The sequence below is a fragment of the Lagenorhynchus albirostris genome, chromosome 14 (assembly GCF_949774975.1).
Source record: "Lagenorhynchus albirostris chromosome 14, mLagAlb1.1, whole genome shotgun sequence".
NCBI lineage: Eukaryota > Metazoa > Chordata > Mammalia > Artiodactyla > Delphinidae > Lagenorhynchus > Lagenorhynchus albirostris.
This window is the reverse complement of record NC_083108.1, coordinates 64881730-64902463: the sequence shown is the minus strand read 5'-3', so window position 1 is coordinate 64902463 and position 20734 is coordinate 64881730. Positions and strand designations below refer to the sequence as shown.

General features: G+C 44.4%; 1 protein-coding gene across 6 annotated transcripts in view; it reads left to right on the top strand.

The window, feature by feature from the left end:
* The first annotated feature begins 528 nt into the window (after nucleotides 1-528).
* LOC132532385 (E3 ubiquitin-protein ligase RNF185) overlaps nucleotides 529-20734 on the top strand; it is an 87823-nt gene continuing 67617 nt past the window's right edge. For 4 of the 6 annotated variants that reach the window (XM_060170846.1, XM_060170844.1, XM_060170851.1 and 1 more), the window contains exons 1-4: nucleotides 529-680; nucleotides 15566-15788; nucleotides 18571-18589; nucleotides 20299-20411. In XM_060170846.1, coding sequence (XP_060026829.1) covers nucleotides 15613-15788; nucleotides 18571-18589; nucleotides 20299-20411 — 308 coding nt within the window. In that variant the 5' untranslated portion in view covers nucleotides 529-680; nucleotides 15566-15612. Of the gene's footprint in view, nucleotides 685-15565; nucleotides 15789-18570; nucleotides 18590-20298; nucleotides 20412-20734 lie in introns of all 6 variants that reach the window. The other 2 variants (XM_060170845.1, XM_060170847.1) reach the window with 2 other exon arrangements.

The window sequence follows — 20734 nt, the reverse complement described above, 5'->3', positions numbered from 1 at the left end:
TTTTCCCTTTGCAATCAATAAGTAATTTATGGGAGACCCTTTACCGTGTAACCATCCTGTTCCTCTAGCTTTACCGTCCATTACTGATTTTCTAACTCCGTCATCTCTGCTAGTTGTCATTCTACTAAAAGGAAGAATTTCCCCTTCTCCCCCATTTATTAATCACTTCTTTATTTATATCAGTAAAGAGTCATTGGGTTATAATTTTATTCAGTTATATTCTGTTACTATCATTATGTATTTTGCTCAAATTGCCCAGATTTGGCCAGTGGGATCTCCTTCAAGTTAGCTCCTGTGTCCTATGACATATTCCCATCATTCTGATTCCCATCATCCTTACACTCTGTTCCAACAAAAATGTTCCAAGCACGTCTGGGGCTTTCCATGCCCGGACTTAGGCTTTTTAAAAAGCTGCTAAACGGTCCCTGTGTTTTTCCGCTTCCTGCCAGCAGGCGGAACCTTAGAGCCCAGTATCTGGGGCTGAAGCACAGCGGCGCGGACCAACCTTTTCCGGTTGTGGCCGGAAGTCGCCGGAGAGCGGCGGCTCTGAGTCAGCTGACCAGCGTACGCGTAGGAGGAATCTGAAGTCCGGCCGGCCGGACTGACCCAGCTAAGGGGCTGGCTGGACGGCCGACGAACGGACAGGCTGGGGCGCCCTCGGCGGCGTTAGCTGAGCAGAGGCAGGTACATGAGGGGTTGGGGCGGCAGGTGGGGGCCGTCCAGGTTGAGGGACGCGGGCGGGGACCGGGTTCCGCCTTCAGCAGGCCCACGGGCTGCGACATCTGAGCCCAGCAGCACAGAGACAACAAGTCCAGCCCTGGCCCGGGCCATTCGCCCCAGAAGGGAGGTCAGGCTTGTATTGTGGTCTTTCGTCCAGTGATTACAGTTTGGGAAAACTGAGGCCCCAAGTAGGGAAAAGGCCCCCACAAGCTCTCCTTTCCAGGCAGAGACTCACTCTAACTCTGACTTCCAGTCGAGGCCGCCTCTCTCATGCGGAGGTGCTTTTAATGAGTTTGCCCCGAGTGGAGAGGCCGAGGCCCGGAAGCGCGCTGAATAGAGTTGGGCTTGGGAGTAAGAGGCCCGACTCTGAGACTTCGTCGCCGACAGCCAGTTGTGCTTCATGGGCCAAATCCTTTCCCTGTGTCGGGCCTCAGTTTCCTCATTTGTGAAACAAGGCAGTGTATCTCTAAATATGGTTCGCACAGCCTCTCCTTTGAAATACCCTACGGTGCATACTTCACAGTGCAGGACTCAAATAAGACTCATTTAGAATCTGGGTCGGAACCAGGGAAACTATATTTTGAACATGCTCCTCGGGGGTCCTCTGCATACCGATGTTTGAAGCCCACTGATCTTAAGTGTTTTCTTGCTGTGAATTCTAGATATGCATTCTTTGCTTTGAGGCAGCTGGAACTCTTTGGGGGGCGAGGGGGGTGGCTGGCGAGAATGTTTAGCCCAGAAAAGAGAGCAATGGAAGGGAAAACAAAACAATCTCATCAAAAACAGAAAAGATTGTTATGGTGAAGAGGGCTTCCACTTCATCTTTGCGGTTGAAAGAGGCAGAAACTAGGATCAATAGGTGGATTCTACAGGAAGACAAAATTTTGATTTAATAGAAGAACTTAATGCTGGCCACAGGTGACCAGCAATGGAATGGATTGCTTCCAGAGTTAGTGAACTCCCTGTCAAAGGAGTTATTAGATGGAGGTCCTTTTCAACTTGAAAGTGTCTAATTCTGAGTAGTTACTTTGAGTCTTTCTGGTGCTGTCTTCTTTTTCTGCCCTCTTTTCTTGACATCTCCATCCCCCCAGCCTACATCTCTAGAAGTGAGGCCAGTGGGTTTGAACTTTTGTCATCTCTTCCTTGTCCTGTGTACCATCCTTCTTTTCAAGGACTTTGGAATGGCCCATCTGATAAGGGCTCCTTAAATGTTTGTTGAATGAATAACTAAGCAGGGTCCCCACCCCATCAGTTTGTAGCTTACTTTCTTAGAATAACTTGGAAATGAATCTGAAGACTTTGATGAGGAGAAGCCAGTGAACTCTTTGGACTCACAGAGCTGAAGAGTATGGGTTGGAAGGAGGCTGTTCAAGCCAGCCTCCCCCAGCTCCAGGACATGAATCCCTCTTTAATCCTCTCTCCAGCAGTTTGTTGTTATAGATGTTGTGTCTACTGAGAGAGTTTTTGCAATCTGTTGGCTAATTTCATCAACATTTAAAACCAATCCTGTGATGGACTTGACTTGCCAGTTCATCCTCACATGTAATCTGCAGATAATGCTTCTAGCATATCTTTAGTTTTCTAATTAAACATCAGAGCTCCTTATTTTGTGATTTACAAAACTCCAAGCAGATCACTTTTTAGAAACCTGTTAGAATGCTTACATTGCCCTATAGAACAGAGGTTCCATATTGACCCAATCCTGCTGGAATGCCAAAAAAGGTTGGGTTTGAGCCAAGACTTCCTGCCTGTGTTTATCTTCCTCCCTTTTTTGTTTGTGTTTCCTAGGTTGTAAAAAAAGTTGTGAAATGCTTATTCAGCTATTATCCAGGCATTGAGTAAAATGATTGTAATTTAATGGTGTCTTTAAAACTTCTAAATCTGAAATTTTCCTCTTAAAAAAGTACCTAAATCAGCATTTTAGGAAAATCGAACCAAGTAAATAAGGTTTTATTGGAACACAGCCACACCCTTTAATTTACGTACTGTTTTTGGCAACAGAGTTGCCCCAAAGACCATATGGTCTGCAAAGTCTAAGGTATTTAATGTACAGTGCTTTTCAGAAAAAAAATTGCCAACCCCCTGACCTGCTCCATGTACTTTCTTTTTTACTTTTTATTTTGAAATAATTTTAGACTTCCAGAAATAATACACAAACTTCCTGTATACTCTTTACCCAGCTTTCCCTAATGTTAACATTTACATAACCATAATAACATTGTCTAATAAATTTAACGTAAATACAGTACTACTAACTAAGCTATAGGCTTTATTTAAGTTTTGCCATTTGTCCCACTAATGTCCTTTTTCTGTTCCAGGATCCAATCCAGTTTCCCGCATTGCATTTAGTATCAAGTCTCCTTAGTCTCTTAAATCTGAGACAGTTCCTCAGGCTTTTTTGTCTTTCATGACTAAACTTTTGAAGAGAACTGGCCAATTATTTTGTAGACTGTTGCTCAAATTTATTTTTTTGAGGTAGAATTCACATATCATAAAATTCACCATTTTAAAGTGTGAATGTTCACAAAGTTATGCAACCATCACCACTGTCTTAATTCCAGAACATTTTCATCTTCCGAAGAAGCCCTGTACATGTTAGCAGTTTCTCCCTAGTCTCCCCTCTTCCCATCCCCTGGCAACCACTAATCTGGAATCACATGTATGTGGCCTTTTATGTCTGGCTTCTTTCATTAAGTGTAATGTTTTTGGGGTTCATCCATGTCATAGCATGTGTCAGTACTTCAGTCCTTTTTATGGCTGAGTAATATTCCACTGTAGGGATAGACTGTGTTTTGTTTATCCATTTGTCAGTTGATTGACATTTAAGTTGTTTCTGTCTTTTAGTTGTTATGACGTGCTGCTCTGAACATTCATGTACAAATTTTTGTTTGAACATATTTTCAGTTCTCTTAAATGTGTTTACGTAGGAGTGAACTTGCTGGGTCAATGGCAACTCTATTTTTAACTTTTTGCCTGCCGAACTGTTTTCCACAGCAGCTCACCATTTTACATTTTCTTTTAAAAAAAATTTATTTATTTTTGGCTGTGTTGGGTCTTTGTTGCAGAGCACTGGTTCTAGGTACGCGGGCTTCAGTAGTTGTGGCACACAGGCTTAATTGCTCCACGGCATGTGGGATCTTCCTGGACCAGGGATTGAACCCTGCATTGGCAGGCGGATTCTTAACCACTGTGCCACCAGGGAAGTCCACCATTTTACATTTTCATTAGCAATAAATGAGGATTCCATTTTCTCCACACCCTCTTCGACATTTGTTATTGTCCTTTATTATTATTATTATTTTCCACCGTAGTGGGTGTGAAGTGGCATCTCATTGTAGTTTTATTTGCATTTCCCTAAGGCTAGATGGTGTTGAACAGCTTTTCACGTGCACGTTGGTCATTTCTTCTTTGGAGAAAATGTCTATTCAAATCCTTTGCCCTTTTGTAATTGAGTTACTTGTCATCATGTATAATTTTACATGTAAATATTCAGAGTTTGCAGATCCCCTGAAGCCCCTTGAAGTAATTCATTGAGAGCTGAACTGCAAAATCTGAGGCAGTGCCAGTAACTCCGTGACCTGATGGCAGTTGGATTTGGACATGTTGAAGTGCAGAGTGAGTTGTACGTCTGACCACTCAGAGGTTGGTTCAGCCCCAACCACTGCTGACCATGCAGAGCTGGGGCGGCCATGTCAAGTGAAAGAGGTAGTACAGCATCATCCCGGATGTGATAAGACCACTAGGAGATCCTGTAATTTGGGAGCTACTCTTGTGTTTGTCTGGTCACAGGCAGGGAGTCAAGGAGTCAGTGGTAGTTGGAAATGCTCAGGACTGGTGATGGCCTTGGGCAGCTGCCTGAGGTGGCAAAGCTACCAGTGCACCCACGCTTCTCTTGACCCCAGAGCATTTGGCTCTAACTAGACTATCTTGAAGACACACATAGTCAGACACACACACCCCAGTAATTCTAATTGTGAAAGTTATATGTGCTCATATTAGACATTTTGGAAAATACAGGAACTGCCCTAGAATTTTCTGCAGCAGCTGAATCATTTTACATTCCCACCAAAAGTGCACAAGGGTTCTGATTTTTCCACCTCCTCACCAACACTTGTTTTCTGTTTGTTTTTTAAATAGTAGCCATCCTAATGGGTATGAAATGGTATCTCATAGTTTTGATTTGCATTTCCCTAATAATTAGTGATGTTGAGCATCTTTTCATGTTGTTGGCCATTCGTATATGTTCTTTGGGGAAATGTCTATTCAAGTCCTTTGCCCGTTTTTGAATTGGATTGTTCATTTTTTTGTTGTTGAGTTATAGGAGTTCTCTATGTATTCAGGATATTGATCCCTCTGATATATGATTGGCAGATATTTTCTCCCATTCTGTGAGTTGCCTTCTCACTCTGTTCATAGTGTCTTTTTTTTTTGGCTGCGAGGCTTGCAGGATCTCAGTTCCCCAATCAGGGATTGAACCCGGGTCACAGCAGTGAAAGTGCCAAATCCTAACCGCTAGACCACCAGGGAACTCCGCTGGTCTATCTTATAAATGCTCTCTTGATGGTCCTCCTTGGGACCTCCTATTGAAAGGAGAAGTGAGATCACATTGTTTTTGTCAAGTATATGCTGATGTTATTAAAACTCTTAGAAAGTTTTCTCCTTAGTTGGTTAAACCTTGTCGACCTTATTCATTTTCTTGATACTCTAGAGTATTTCAGAGGTCTTCAGCTCAGCCGCAAATAAAATTTGAATTAATAAGATTTTTAGAATCTGAATTTAATAAGAATTTACTGACTGTGTGAAAACAAAAGCAAAACTCTCACTTTGAAAATTTCTCTGATGACAAAGGAAGGACAGACACAATTACCCCATTTGCAGGTGAGGACCCTGGCTTAGTTGAGTTGGCAGAGCTGAGCATCAGACTAGGTCCTCTGGCTCCAGTTTTGTCCTCTCACTGTATTATACTCGAAATTTACAGCCCTTAACTAGGATCTGTCCAGTCTGAAGAGCTTCCTTTAATACAGTATTTTATCCAGTTATATTGGTTTGAATTGAAATTGGCAAATTCCCATCATTTATTGACATACATTTATTGAACATGTACTCTGTGTCAGGCACTGTGCATGTGACTCCAGGAGGTGTCTAACTAGAGTGAGCAAGACAGTTCAGTGAATAATTAATCCTCTGTGTGAGTAGCATAATCTCTAATACAGGTCGGTACTAATTTGGGGAAACCTGAACTTTTTCTGGTTGCATATCCCCGATCTTTTTTTTTCATTTGTTTAAGAGTTTTGGACAATACTTAAGAAAAAAATTACTCTGAAACAGTTATGTAACATTTCCAGTTCTGAAAAACATCACTGAAGAATGTCTTGTTCTTTTAGGACACTGATTTTCTACAACTTTAGTTGGCTACATTGACTCATCTTGAGTTGTACGCTTCTAAGCACTCCTGGGCATCAGAGCCATCAGCCCATGCACATTTATGAGGTGTTCTTGAGGTGTCTAGCCCTGTGCTGAGCAAGGCACCTGGAAGCTGGGTCTGGGCTTGAGAAGATAGACACACAGACAGATCACTGAGGTACTTAAGCACATTGGCTTAGGAATTGAAAACTTTGCCTCTGACTGGCTCTGTGACCATGGGCAAGTGACCTAACTACTCTGCGCCTTAATCTAACATCCCAGGGGATGCTGAAGATGGTAAGCAGTGTTTACCTCAAAGGCAGGTTGTAACCATTAAATGAGATGATTCATGTAAAGGGCTGAGCAGAGTGTTAGCTGATGTTATTTATAGTGATAATAGATACAACAAGTGCCTCCTGATTTTGACACTTTTGGGGAAAAATCTGATTTTGCCCAGATCAAACTGTGTCCTGTTCTGGATTTCCTCATACACAGTTCTGATGTCTCACCTACAATGCCTTCAAGGAGCGATGCTCATTCAGAAAGGGAGGTTGTGACTCATTCATTCAGCAAGTTAACCAAATACCTGCTGATTGCATAGCTCCCTGGGGAGTATAAAGAAGCAGTTACACCTTCATTGTACTCTGTGAGACCTCACAGTGGAGGAGCAATTAACATTTCTTGAACACTTAACTATGTGCCAGGCACTGTGCTAGTCCCTTACTGTTTTACTCTTTAATCCCTACAACTATCTTGTGAGGAAGGTAATTGCCCCATTTTAACAGATGAGTAAAAAAAGTCTTGGAGAGAAAATAATGACTGAAGGCACAGAGTAAGTAGTGGAGCTGAGATTTGAACCCAGAGCCATTATATTCGTCTGTGCCATGATAATTTTTTTTAATTTAGTTAATTAATTAATTTATTTTTGGCTGCATTGGATCTTCATTGCTGCACGCGGCTCTCTCTAGTTGCGGCGAGCAGGGGCTACTCTTCATTGCGGTGCGCGTGCTCATTGCAGTGACTTCTGTTGTTGCCGAGCATGGGCTCTAGGCATGCAGGCTTCAGTAGTTGTGGCACGAGGGCTCAGTAGTTGTGGCTTGCGGGCTCTAGAGCGCAGGCTCAGTAGTTGTGGCACACAGGCTTAGTTGCTCCGCGGCACGTGGGATCTTCCCGGGCCAGGGATCAAACCTGTGTCCCCTCCATTGACCGGCGAATTCTTAACCACTGTGCCACCAGGGAAGTCCCTGTGCCATGATAATTTTTTTTTTTAATATTTATTTGTTTGCTTATTTTGGTTGCGCCAGGTCTTAGTTGCGGCAGGTGGGCTCCTTAGTTGCGGCTCCAAGATTCCTCATTTGTGGCTCCCCGGCTCCTTATTTGTGGCACATGGGCTCCTTAGTTGTGGCATGCAAACTCTTAGTTGCGGCACGCATGTGGGATCTAGTTCCCTGACCAGGGATCGAACGCAGGGCCCCTGCATTGGAAGCACAGTCTTATCCACTGTGCCACCAGGGAAGTCCCTGTGCCATGATAATTTTTAAGGACAAAAGTCCATAAAAGGTTAAGGAACATTTTAAGACAGTGATACAAGGAATGACAGAAGGCAGCCTCTTGGATGACCCTTGAAAGTTTGTGCTGGGGTAATCCGAATCCTACTTCACCCTTACTTATGAAACCTGGTAAACTTTAAGAAAAATCATTGAAGCTTAAAACAAAAGAAACAAAAACACTTTTGATTTAGAAATAATGGAAAATGGGACTTCCTGGTGGGCCAGTTGTTGAGATTCCGCATTTCCACTGCAAGGGGCTCGGGTTCCATCCCTGGTGAGGAAGTAAGATCCTGTGTGCTGCGTGCTCACGCGCACATACGCACACGCACACGCACACACACACACGCACACACACACACACACACACACACACACAAGAAAAAAGAAATAATGGAAGACAATGCGAAGAAGTAGGAACAGCTGAGCCTAGAATTCCCACTCAGATATGTGTTACGTTTGGAAATTGTTATCTCTAGGGCCTAGCATAGTGCATGGAACATAATGGATTTTAATAACTAATTAGCGAGTGAATTAGTGAATTTAAAATATCATCCCAAACTGCCAAAATTACCCTATGTTTCTCATGCTACTTATGTGTTCTCTTTTGAAAACATACATATAATTGGCAAAGATGGGGGTAACAAGCACTCTTATGTATTTTTCATGGGACTAAAAATTGGCACATCCTTTTTGGAGGGTGTTTGATACAGAATTACAAATACAGAAACCGTCTGACCCAGTAGTTCTACTTCTGGAATGTGTCCTAAAGATATAGTCTAGTACCATTGGTCTCCAAGGCAGGGAGCAGGATGACTAGGTTCCAGGGATGGGAGAGAGAGACTTCTCAGTCTATATCCTTTTGTACCTTTTGAATTGAGCCATGTGAATGTGTTACTTATTAAAAATATGACTCAATAAAATTTAAAAATGTGAAAATTTCTGAGAGAATTATTATACTAAGGTTCATCACACCTTAGTGTAGATTTCTTTAATCAGATTGCTTTCCTTTTTGTCCCCTACTGAGATCTGACGATCTGGGACCTTTAACATCGTCCCATATTTTTTCTGAATCTTAATAACATAGTACTTACTATGGAAAAAGTGGAAAGTACAGTTAAGTGTGAAAAAAAGCTTTAAAAATCTGCCCATGATTCCGTTATCCAAAGACTACTACAGTTAATATTTGGGCCCCTTCCAATTTTTTTCTGTATCTTTTAACCTGTTAATATCATACAGTATGTTCAATTTGGTATACAATTTTCTATCCTGCTATTTTCATTTAACATTATTTTATATAATTAAAATTCCCATATAGGCAAAATCCTTACAGAAGCATAATTTTTAGTGGCCTTGTAATCTGTCATGTGAATTTACTAGTTTACTTAGCAGGGGATGGGAACTGGATGGGGAGAGAAAGAGACATTGGAATCATGGAACCATTTGGACGGTTAGGCGGGTCTGGGTTAGGTGGTGCAGCAGGCAATGTGAGCCCGACAGGCAGGGGCTGAAGGCATGAGGATTTCCAGGCCTTTCTTCCTGCATCAATTGCAGCCCTTGCTGCCCTACCACCCCCACATGTTCTCTGGGCTCCAGCCACACTGAACTTGGCAAATTGAGTTATCCACTTGTCCTGTGTGCTGTGTCTCTGTCCTCCCCAGCAAGCCCTGCCCTCAGGCACTCTGTACACACTACTGTCAGCACGCAGCACACTGGGCTGCCTTGTTGGTTTACTTACCTCTATCCCCCTTAGGCTGAAACCCTTTATATTTGTGTCTTGAATGCCTGGCAAATAGGGTCATTAATAAATCTTCGAAGGTAGGTGTGGGGTTAGTTGTACAGATAGAGAGATTAGAGGATACCAGAGAAAAAGACCAGTGCAGCCCTAAGGAAAAGAGGCCATTTGCTCAGCCTCTTCTGTCCTTCTGGACCTGAAAGGCTGTTCAGGTCCTTGGTCCTATACTTGAGGGCCAGGCCTCTGTGAGATATAGCCTAGGGACGGAAACTCCATTTAGACTCCAAAATTTTAGAGCCTGGGTTCTGTGTGTTCCAAGTTCCAATCAACTTACTCAGATTTCCTCCCACTCTAACCTTCTGTGAGTGTGATGTAGACATTCTCAGAATGCAAGTCCCATCTCTGCCTACTGTGATCAGTGAGCAGTGAAGACAGGCTGGGGCTCGCCACCGTTCCGGCAGAAAGCTTCTGTATGAACACGCATGTGCCCACAGGAACAAGACTTCTGCTGGGTCACCTCTCACATCATGCCAGTTATTTATCATCCAAATTTGTAATCTTCATAATTAGAATCACCATTTCCAGATGCCTCTATACACCCCGGTCCAGGAATTCTTAGAGCTGAAGGGGCAGAGAAGGCAGATTATGCATACCTGCGGTTCTCTAGAACCTGAGAACCGAACACAAGAATACTACAAAGAGATGTCCTCGTGAGATCACGTTCCCTGGTGATTCCTTGAGGAATATGCAAGTCTCATTTTCTCTCCCTTGCTCAGTTCCTGTGAGGTGGGCCAGGCTAGCTCTGGGAAGGTAATAGGAGTGTGGATGCTGGGTCAAGCAACTTCAGCTGCCAGGTTCTGTGTTCCTAAGGGATCATTAACTATCACAAATCTGCCAATCTGCCTTCGTTCCAGCACCAAATGTGCTGCCTTGGACATCTCAACTTTTTTTTTTTTTTTGCGGTACGCGGGCCTCTCACTGTTGTGGCCTCTCCCGTTGCGGAGCACAGGCTCCGGACGCGCAGGCTCAGTGGCCATGGCTTACGGGCCCAGCCACTCCGCGGCATGTGGGATCTTCCCAGACCGGGGCACGAACCCGTGTCCCCTGCATCGGCAGGTGGACTCTCAACCACTGCACCACCAGGGAAGCCCTGAACATCTCAACTTTAGGGATGTTTTTCAAAACAAGCTGTGAACTTGTTTTATAAATGATCAGCTTTGTCCCAGATGGACCAGGTGCTGGGTGGTCTGAGATCTCAGCAGACTTGTCCCCCACCCCCCAAGTTTATCTGACCTCTTCATAGTCCCTGTGGGCTATAGTTGGGGATTGGGTATTCTGAAGGACAAGACCTATGGTTACTGTCCCTCCCAAACTCTGTGCTGTGCTGTATTGCTTTGTGCTTGGTAGAGTCTCCTCTTAAGAGCTGATTTTCCAAAACTCTTCATCAGAGACTCTTCTGGAGTGGAAGGTGGGACACTTATTTAAAAATATAGATTCTTAGGCTGTAGCCAGTTACAGGTCCTATTTAAGGTGGTCTAGGAACCAGATCTCTGGGAGGGTGCCTTGTTTAGGAAAAACAGGCAAGTTTGATGGAGCTCCTTGTTAAGGATTCTTATAATTAGCTCCTATTCTAGACTCCAGGGGTTCAATGTGGTCTTGCTCTTTTTTACCCACTTCACCCCAGTTGGTAGCACCAGGCGTCAATTGTAGTTGGTACTAGAGATCCTTTGGTTTCACGCATAAATGGATGAGTGGTGAGTTTGCTTTGCACTCACTTCAAAGAACACAGAAGTTAAGAGCATTGCACTGTGAATTTGAGGGAAAACAAAGACCAGGTATTTAATTTTGTAAAGCTGCATGTTAAAGGGGTAACAGGTAAGAGTGAAAAGAGTGTTGATGTGTTGGAAAGTCTGAATTGGGCACAGAATTACATGTATGATGGCCTGGCCTTGGGTAAGTCCTCTAACATCCCTGGCCTGATGTCCTCTGTAAAATGGAGTGAGGGTCAGAAGTGGTAGTAGGTGTGAATGTGCTTTGAAAACTAGAAAGTGAATTCAGCTCAGGAGTGAAGAATGGTCAGGGTAGGGACAGGGGCACAGAACCAGCCACAAGAAGGCTACTGTGTGGTCAGGTCCAAATCTATAGGCCCTACGGGGAGCAGGAGAGCTTTTAACAGGATGGCAGCTCACATAGGCTCAGGGCCAGCTTCCTTTCTACTCTGTCCAGTTTCTGAGCCGACTAGGGCCCTCTGTTCTCTAGGGCAGTGTCCCAGTCCTACTGGGCCCATGAGGCTGTGTCCACATTTTGTTGTTCTGTAGGTGCTCAGTGGACAGTCCCCAGGGAAGGCTGCTCATTTCTGCCTTGCTGCCCTGGCGTGGTGAGGTTCCTGTGTGTGAGGGAAGGTAGGAGGTGAGGAGAGGAGGCTCCAGTGACAGGGCCCAGGATATGTAAAAGAGAGGTTATATGAGCAGCCGGCCTGGGAGTTGACCAAAACCAGTCACACATGCCTGCACCCACCCACTCAGAAAATATTTGCGTGCCTACCAGGATGAAGCTCTAGAGCTCGGGTAGGGACCACGTGGTCAGTCTGCTAAGAATTAGAATGAGAGTGATATGGTCTGCCTAGAGTTGGGACCTGCAGGCCTGTCCCAGTGCCTGGCCTGATGCATGACTGCTATTCCCTGCAAACTCTGAGTTGACCTATTACTGTCCCCTGGCCATTCCTACCCTGACACCTACCATGACCCTGATTGTCCCCTTAGGCCTGTGTGTAGGAGAATGCACTGTGCAGAGCCTTGTTGGGCCAGTGAGTGGAGAGGGCAGTGAACCAGGGTAAGTGCATGTATGTGCATCTCCCCTGCAGCAGTGGCCCCCTCCTACCTTGGTGGGTCCTCCAGGTCACTGTGTTATCGCATATGGCCACCTTAGCAGCCCTGTAGGAGGTATGACATTCTCATTTTTCAGGTGAGAAAAGATACTCAGGCCATTAAGGGATTTCCCAGAGCTACATGGCTAGTCAGTGGTGGAGCCAGGATTTCAATACAGAACCTTTCAGGATTGGGGAGAACTAGAACATCAGGGAAAAAAAGTTTTTAAATGTACTGTTATTCTTTTGTCTGATTTTAGAATTAATACAGGTAAAAATGTCAGCTTTATAAACAAGGAGGACCTCTGAGCCCCCAGAGATAGTACAGAGATAATCACTATTAACAGTTTGGTATGTTCTTCCACATTTTTTTTTTTTTTTTTTTTTTTTGTGGTACGCGGGCCTCTCACTGTTGTGGCCTCTCCCATTGCGGAGCACAGGCTCCGGACGTGCGGGCTCAGTGGCCATGGCTCACGGGCCCAGCCGCTCCACGGCATGTGGGATCTTCCTGGACCGGGGCACGAACCCGTGTCCCCTGCATTGGCAGGCGGACTCTCAACCACTGCGCCACCAGGGAAGCCCTTCCACATTTTTAAAGACATTTTCTAATATTTATATTCATTATTGTTGTAACAAATGTAATATTGTACATACATTTTACAGTTTACTTTTTCAAAAATGTTATTGTAAAAGTAATATCTATCTGCTTGTCATAAAACACTGAAACAGGATAGGAATATAAAATTCAAAGTTCCCCAGCCCTCCCAATCCCCAAAATAACTGTTGATAGTTTAGTGTGTGCCTTGTAGACATTTTCTTTGCAAAATATATACTCATTTGTGTACTTCATTCTCACCTAAATAAATTCATACACATACTGTTCTGCAACCTGACCTTTTTAAAAAGTATCTTTTATAATGGAAAATTTTCAAGCACACAAAAATAAACTGATGGAATGAACCTCCATTCATCATCCAGCTCCAACAACTATCAACTTCCTTGTTCTTGTTTCTTTTCTCTTTACTTTCACTTTTCCCCCTGGGGTATTTTAAAGCAGATCCCAAACATCTTATCATTCCTTCATAAATACTTAAGCATACATATATAACAGATGAAAAAATTTTAAATATGCCACTATCATACCCAATAAATCTAACAGTAATTCTTTAATATAAACTAATACCCAGGCTAAATCAGTTTTTGTCATTCATCTCACAAATGTCTTTTCCAGTTGGATTGTGTGAATCTGGTTCCAGTGAGATCCACATACTGCCAGTGGTTGGTATGTCTCAAGTCTCAATTTGTAACTCCACACCCCACCCATGCTGTTTATTTTTTGGAGAATTTTGATTATTTGTCCCATAGAAAGTCCCACATTCTGGATTTGCTGATTGCATCTTCCTGGAGTTGTTTAATACATGGATCTATGCCCATATTTTCTGTAACTGGATAATTTGTTTTAGAGACTTGATTAGAGCTATGTTTTAGGGTGAGGATGCTTTGTTGTTGTTGCTGTATGCTTCCAAATCATGATATCAGGGGACTGTCATTAAGATCCATCAGTGAACCTGACTTATGGTTGTCTTTCCACATCTATACACATAGTCCTTAATTTAAAAAAAAAATTATTATTTTTTAAAAGAAACGTGTCGGGTGCTTGAGCTGGAATGACAAAGAAAGGCCATAATGTGGCCCTCACAAGCAGGCTCCACCCTACGAAGACAAGACCAGATGTATATGGAGAGGATGAAGCACTGGATCATGGGGAAGGTCTTGGAACTGAGGCCAACAAGGCACAGTGCTGCTGGCAGCCAGCTGCTCTTCTGGGACACTATGTAAAATGATGTAACTGAGTGAAAAAGTGGTGGTGAGCTGGCCTCCTCTCCCTGCTTATGTCACTGAGCTGCTGTCGTGGTGGGGGATGCTCATGAATCTAGAGTTCTGAGTCTGTTGTGTAGAGAGGCTTCTGGGTCTAAAAGGACTGTGGCTTTTTGGTCCTTATCTCCTGGTACTTTGGAAGCTGAAATCAGGGTGGTCTTCTGGTGCTCCATTGGTGAGTCCCAGACTTGTGGTGGGGCTGCCTGCTTTGGAGAGAGCAGGTGAGATGACCTGGTGCAGCCGCAGAGCTGGAAGGGGGCACCTGGAGACCATGGAGTCCAGTGCCTCAGTTTACAGATGAGAAAACTGTGGCCAGAGAGGAGAGAGGAGGTTTCCAAGACCAGCTAGCAAGCTGGAGGCTCAACTGTGACCAGCATCCAAGCCTCCGATTCTCTGACTGGTAGCCACCTAGCATTTCCCATTTGGAATCTCTGAGGTGGTGAGGGTGGCCAGATCAGGCTCTTGATAGATTCTTACTCTGCACCCAGAATTTCTGAGTATCTTTTGGTGGTGTTCTCGTGCTCGTTCTTGTTCAACTCCTGGTGGGTTCTTTGACCTGGAGGTGGTAGTGAACAGTGGTCTGTTTCAGTATTTGGTGACCAGCTTGGTCTGTGGTGGTACAATGGTGGTTTAACTACAAACTGTGTCACGAGTCCCAGCCTCAGCTCCACATTCATCAGTCAGCCGAGAGGTCTCGGGCTGCAGTTTCCTAAGGGATAAAAGCTCTTCCTTCATTATGTTTGTATTTATCTTTCACTTATGGTAGGTACTACTGGTTTTCTGTTTTCAGCAGTGATACAAGCCTCCTCTTAAATGTTGATAGATTTAGACAAAATCAGGTATGTAGTATTCTAACCTGGCAGAAGGGGAAATGCAAAAGATTGCAGTATGGAAGACGTTGGACCAGATGACCTTTCTGGTCCTTCCTAGCTTCCTGGGAAGCTTTCATGGTTACAGGGTTTTCTTTGTATTCTGGCGTGCACTGGTCACGACTTTCTGGCCTGAGCAGACTCGATCGCCAACATAGAGGCTGTCCAAAGTTAGAAGACAGCCTGTGAACTTTCATTCTGATTGAGCATGTATTTATTTATCACCTGGGCAGTTATCCTGGGAGAATGGAAAGACAGTGAGACAGGGTCCTAGTTCCTGTAGAGAGCTGTTCCGTGGAGGCTGTTCTCTATTTGTGCGGTTCGTTATTTGTGTGGTCTATTCTGGGCCATGTTCATGGGAAGTTTCTGAGTCGTTTCTCTCTGGGCAGTGCCCCACGACTGTCATCCTCTGCAGCCTCTGGGAAGTCTACTAAGGGGTTCAGTCATAGTCTGAACTTCCAGACCTGAGAGAATATGGGGGTATTGGCATGGAGACTGGGGGGAGTGGCCTGCAGAAATGGGCAGTCATGGGCTCTCTGCCTTTCAGGATTTCCCTGGGGAGAATCTTCACTCAGAGCTTGCTGACAGCCAAGGATGGCAAGCAAAGGGCCCTCGGCCTCTGCATCTCCTGAGAACTCTAGTGCAGGGGGGCCCAGCGGCAGCAGCAATGGCGCTGGTGAGAGCGGAGGGCAGGACAGCACCTTCGAGTGCAACATCTGCCTGGACACAGCCAAGGATGCCGTCATCAGCCTGTGTGGCCACCTCTTCTGGTCAGTACCCCTTCCACTGCCCCAGAGGACACATGCCATGTTTAGAAAGCTTGTGGCCCTGGACAGCTTTGGAGCAGGTTTTCCACCCATTTGGGGTCCTGATACACTCAGGTACAAAGGCAGGAGACCTGGGTTCTCATCCCAGCTCTGCTGCTGATAAGCTGAGTGAACTTGGGCAGATCCTGTCCCCACCTTGGGCTCCCTATCCCCATTTCTAAAGTGACAATACTCACCATTTAGTGAGCACTACTCCATGCCACTTGCTGCGCTGAGCCAAGAGGCAGTTACAGCACGATGGTTCTGAGCAAGGACTTGGCTCCAGACTGCCTTGCTCTGAATCCTGACTCTGCCACTTCCCCCCTGGATAACCTTGGGCAAGGTGCTTCCACACATAGTGCTTCATTTTTTAGGGTTGTTTGGGAGCATTAAATGACTCAGGATATGTAAGAGACTTAGAAGAGCACGTAGCACATAGTAAATGTTACATGAGCTATGATCCTAATATTTGTTACCATATTTTATATATATCAAAATGAAGGGGCTGAGTCAGTGTCCATTCCACCCTTGATGGTTACAGAAGCCCCTTCTGGCTCTGAAAACCTGGGTGAATGTTGAGATTTTTTTTTTTTCCCTCTTGATTTTGAGTTGGACCTTGAAGGGCAAATTGGGGTAACTAGAGGGATGAGAATGCCAGCTAGGTGAGGTGAAGAGTGTGTGCCACCCCAAGGCAGGCAATTTCTAGGGACAGGCAAATGTGCTGCTGGGTTCATCTGAGACCTGAAGCTGCTGTATCCCTCTAACAGCACTCTGGATGGGTATTATGGGCTGGGGAGTATTAGGAAACAAGATTGTTAAAGGAGGATTGGGCCAGATTATCAAACCCAGATTTAACTGAGTAGAACATGGAGCTATTGAATATTTTTGAGCAGGGAAGCGGTGTGAAGAAAGGGTCATTTAAATAATATCTCAGGGAGTTTAAATTGGCAACAGTGAAAAAGATAAATTTATTGGTGAATGAGTAGAATGGGGCAGAGGTGTTTTTTTTTTTCTGGAGGCTCTTGCCCTAATTTTGAAGTTTTGTGCAAAAACTGTTGTCATCAGGACTTCCCTGGTGGTCCAGTGGTTAAGACTCTGTGCTTCCATTGTAGGGGGCACGGGTTTGATCCCTGATCAGCGAAGTTCCACGTGCCGCGAGGTGCAGCCAAAAATAAAAATAAACAAAAACTGTTGTCATCAGCCCTCTCCTAGAAATTGGAAATACTCTAGTTTTGTGATTGAGGTATCATAAAACCAGGATTTGAAAGAATGAAGAATTCAGTCAGGGTACCATTGGAAAGAACACAGGTTCTAAAATGAAAGAGATGCTTCCAATCTGAGTGGTTTGTCCCTAAGCAAATCTACTTTCCTCTCTGAACCCCAGTTTCCTTATCTGTGAAACAGAGATAATTGCAGTTGCTCAAAGGTTAGTGTGATGACCATTATGTGACATTGACAAATGAAAAGCTATTTAGCCACAGCTCAGCACAGCACACAGTCATTGTTTAATGAATGGGAGTAACTGTCATCATTGTTATAATCCGGAACTTTTCCCAGAGGAAAAGCACCCCCACTTCTCCCCCATAGCTTTTGAGGGAAGTTGCCACTGGAGAGCTGCTGTGATTTGGAGTGACCTCTGCTCAGTTTAGAATGGAATTGCAAGGTTAATGTTGGCGGCAGGTGTCTGTTATGTCCAAGGAGATTGTGTGTCTGGATTGTGAGGCTAAACTGTGGTTCAGTAATTGGGAAAGGAATTATCCTCTGAGTCCAAATTTTACTCAGGTTGAGAAGATACATTATGTGAGCGTCAGAAGCCATGTCTACATTTTCCACTGTCCTGGCATTTGGTAGGCGTGCAGTAGATATTTGTTAGTTGAATGAATGAATGTAGAGAGAAAGAAAAAATTTAAATCTGGAGTTAGAGTAACTTTTCCTTCAATTCTGTAGATGTCATTTTTTGCACCCAGTGCTGGGTGATAGAGGGACAGTAAAATGGAAGTCAGAAGACTTCTGTTTTAGTCCTGGTGCTGCAGGCAAGTCGTTTGATGTTTCTGAGTTTTGTTTCCTCATTTGTAAAATGCGAAACTGAGCAGCAATCTCTGTAGTGTAAGTCACTAAGCTGGAGGTAGCCCTTTCTGCCAAGCAGCTTCCCCATCTTTCTATTACCTAAAGATGTTTTTACGGTAGACTTGAACTTTTAAGCTGCTTCCTGCCAGCAGAGCTCTCAGGGCTGAGGACAGCCTGAAGATTTTGTAAAACTGGATCTAGATCCACACCTTCCCTGTGAGCCTGAGGAGGCTGTGAACCCACTGAAGTTGAGTCTAAAATAGTGCGTGTGTGCATGTGCATGAGTATGCCCCTGTGAATTTATCTGCACAGAGGATCCTTAACTTTTATTGGATTCCTTGAGAGGCCATAACCCCTCAAAGGTCAAGTTGTAGAGAAGCTGGGTCTGGGATGGTCTGGGACCTGGGGGTCTTCACAAGTAGTGGGATCCTGGAGGTGGAGACTGGTGTCTTGTCTCCATTGCTTCATTTTCCCTGTGATTTTAGCTCAGTCTTTTCTAATTTCTGATAACAGTGATCCCCACAGACCCTCAGTGGGGTTGCAGTGCTCCACAGTTCAATCCTGTTTTCCCATTTTTCTCCTCCTACCTTACCCAGTGTTTCTGTTAATGAAATAATTTTTCTTCCTTTTCCCCTTTCTCTTTCTCCTTGATGACTGGTTGCCTTGGGGACTCTGGCAGTTGGCCATGTTTACATCAGGTAAGATGTATTTCATTTTACTTTGTCTTTCATCAGCTGTGGTTGCACAGGACACCCCTAGTCTCAGGAGACTACTGTCAGAAGCTGCAATCTTCCCTGCTTGTGGACTCATTTGCTTGCTTTCCCCCCAACCCTCTTTATACACCTGCCCACTGATAGGCAGTTGATGAAACAAGAGGTCAGTGTTATACCCAGGAGGGATGCTCCTGACTCTGCTGTTGATGGCCTTTGTGGCCTTGGCAAGCTACACCTCTCTGGGTCTCACTTCCTCATTTGTAAATTGGGTTGGATGTGATCGTATGTTAGGTTTTTATTGTTGAGACTGTGCCTCTATAAAAAGCACCTCCCATCATATCAACAATCCCCCCTACCCTTATAGGTCTTGAAAATGTTAGGAAGGGGGAAACTTTTTTGGTCTCAACAGAGAGCTTTTATGAGAGGGAAAAAGTCTGTTTTTCCAGCTTTTTATTATTATGAAAACTAGTTAGTAAGTTTTCTCCAAGACCTAGGCGCCTGCTTGGTGGGACAGAGCTGAGTCTGGCACTGACAATTGGCTGTTAATAATCACTGCCAGCTGTCTCCATGGTTGTTGTCATTGGAGCCCCACACTTGTAGGTGGCTTGGAAATGTGGAGGGGAGGAGAAAAGTTCCAGGCTGCTAAAGCCTCAGAATCTTGATGGGAGAAAGAAGCAGAGAAAGTGAGAGGGGTTTCCACTACATTTCAGGGCGGTGCATTCTGACCCCAGTGGAACCTCTAGAACATGTCTGTTCTAAATCTGTAAAGAGCACATAATACTTAAGTTTTCAAGCTTTTGACAGTAAGATAAAGGAAATAGGATATAAAAATCATTAAATGCTGCCTTCTCCTTGGCCCTGAAGTCCTAGATTCACATATGATAAACTACATATCACTGGGTCTAAAGATATAATTTATGCTCTCAGATAAATGTTGAATGTGTGTGTGTGTATAAAATATTTATTTAATGTCTACAAGGACACTAAGGTAATATGTTTTTATCATTTTAATTTTGTTTTTAAGAAAGTTAAAATGATTTTAATACAACCAGTGAAAGGGCCTGAAAAACCCAAAGCAGGACTGTTGTTTTTAATTTTGAAAGAAATAGTTGAATGCAAAAATCATTGAAAGTACATAAAAAACACTAAACAAATTTAGATAATAAGAAAAATCTATCCTTTAGCACATAGTAAATCACCAGAAAATGGTCAGCTTATTTCCAGATGGCTGATGTCTAAGACACGTAGTTGTTGAGGAAATACTGTAAAAATGAGAAACACAGAAAGAAAAATCTGACTGCCAGGGTCATACAATTGATCCGTCAGGGAAGATGGAGATTTAAAGTTTGTTCTACCTGCAGCCTGACCTGTGACTGGATCTGTCAGACCTCTTGACACAGCTGCAGGCCTGCAGTTCTTTCCTGCTGTATTGCTGGCAAGCCCCTGAGAGAACGAAGCATTAAGAAGCCTGTTTAATTTAATGACGGCATCTAAAGGCAATTTTGATTTCACCACTAGTAAATATTTATTGAGTGCCAGGAGCAAGAATCAGAGAGTTGGGTTCCTTGAGGTGTTCACTGCTGGTGCTGGTGTTTGCAGTTTGAGGGCGCTGGTCCCTGTAGTTCTCCTACTGGCTCTGACTGACCACCCTGATGGGCTTGTGCCATTCACGTGGTTTTCTCTCCTGCTTGCAGTGGTTGGAGACGAGACCTAACAGACAGGTGTGTCCAGTTTGCAAAGCTGGCATCAGCCGCGACAAGGTGATTCCCCTCTATGGCAGGGGCAGCACTGGGCAGCAGGACCCCAGGTGAGGCCATGGGGCCCCTCTCACACACACTCCTCCCCTTGGACATGAATTCACTTCTATTCAGCACCTCCTCACCCCACCCTTTAGTTAGTGTTTACAGACCCTCCGTTTCAAGGCACTTGGCATCCAGATGGGAGTCAGCCAGGAGGGGAGGGCAACCAGGTTGCCATTTGCGGGACTGTGATACAGATGTGCTGTGAGCACCTGCCAATGGGCAAGCACTATGCTAGGCAGCGCACAAGACACCACCATTGCAAGTATGCAGAGTGCTGTGAAGGAGCCTGGGAAGCAGGGTGTCCAGCAGGAGAGTCTACAGGGTGGGA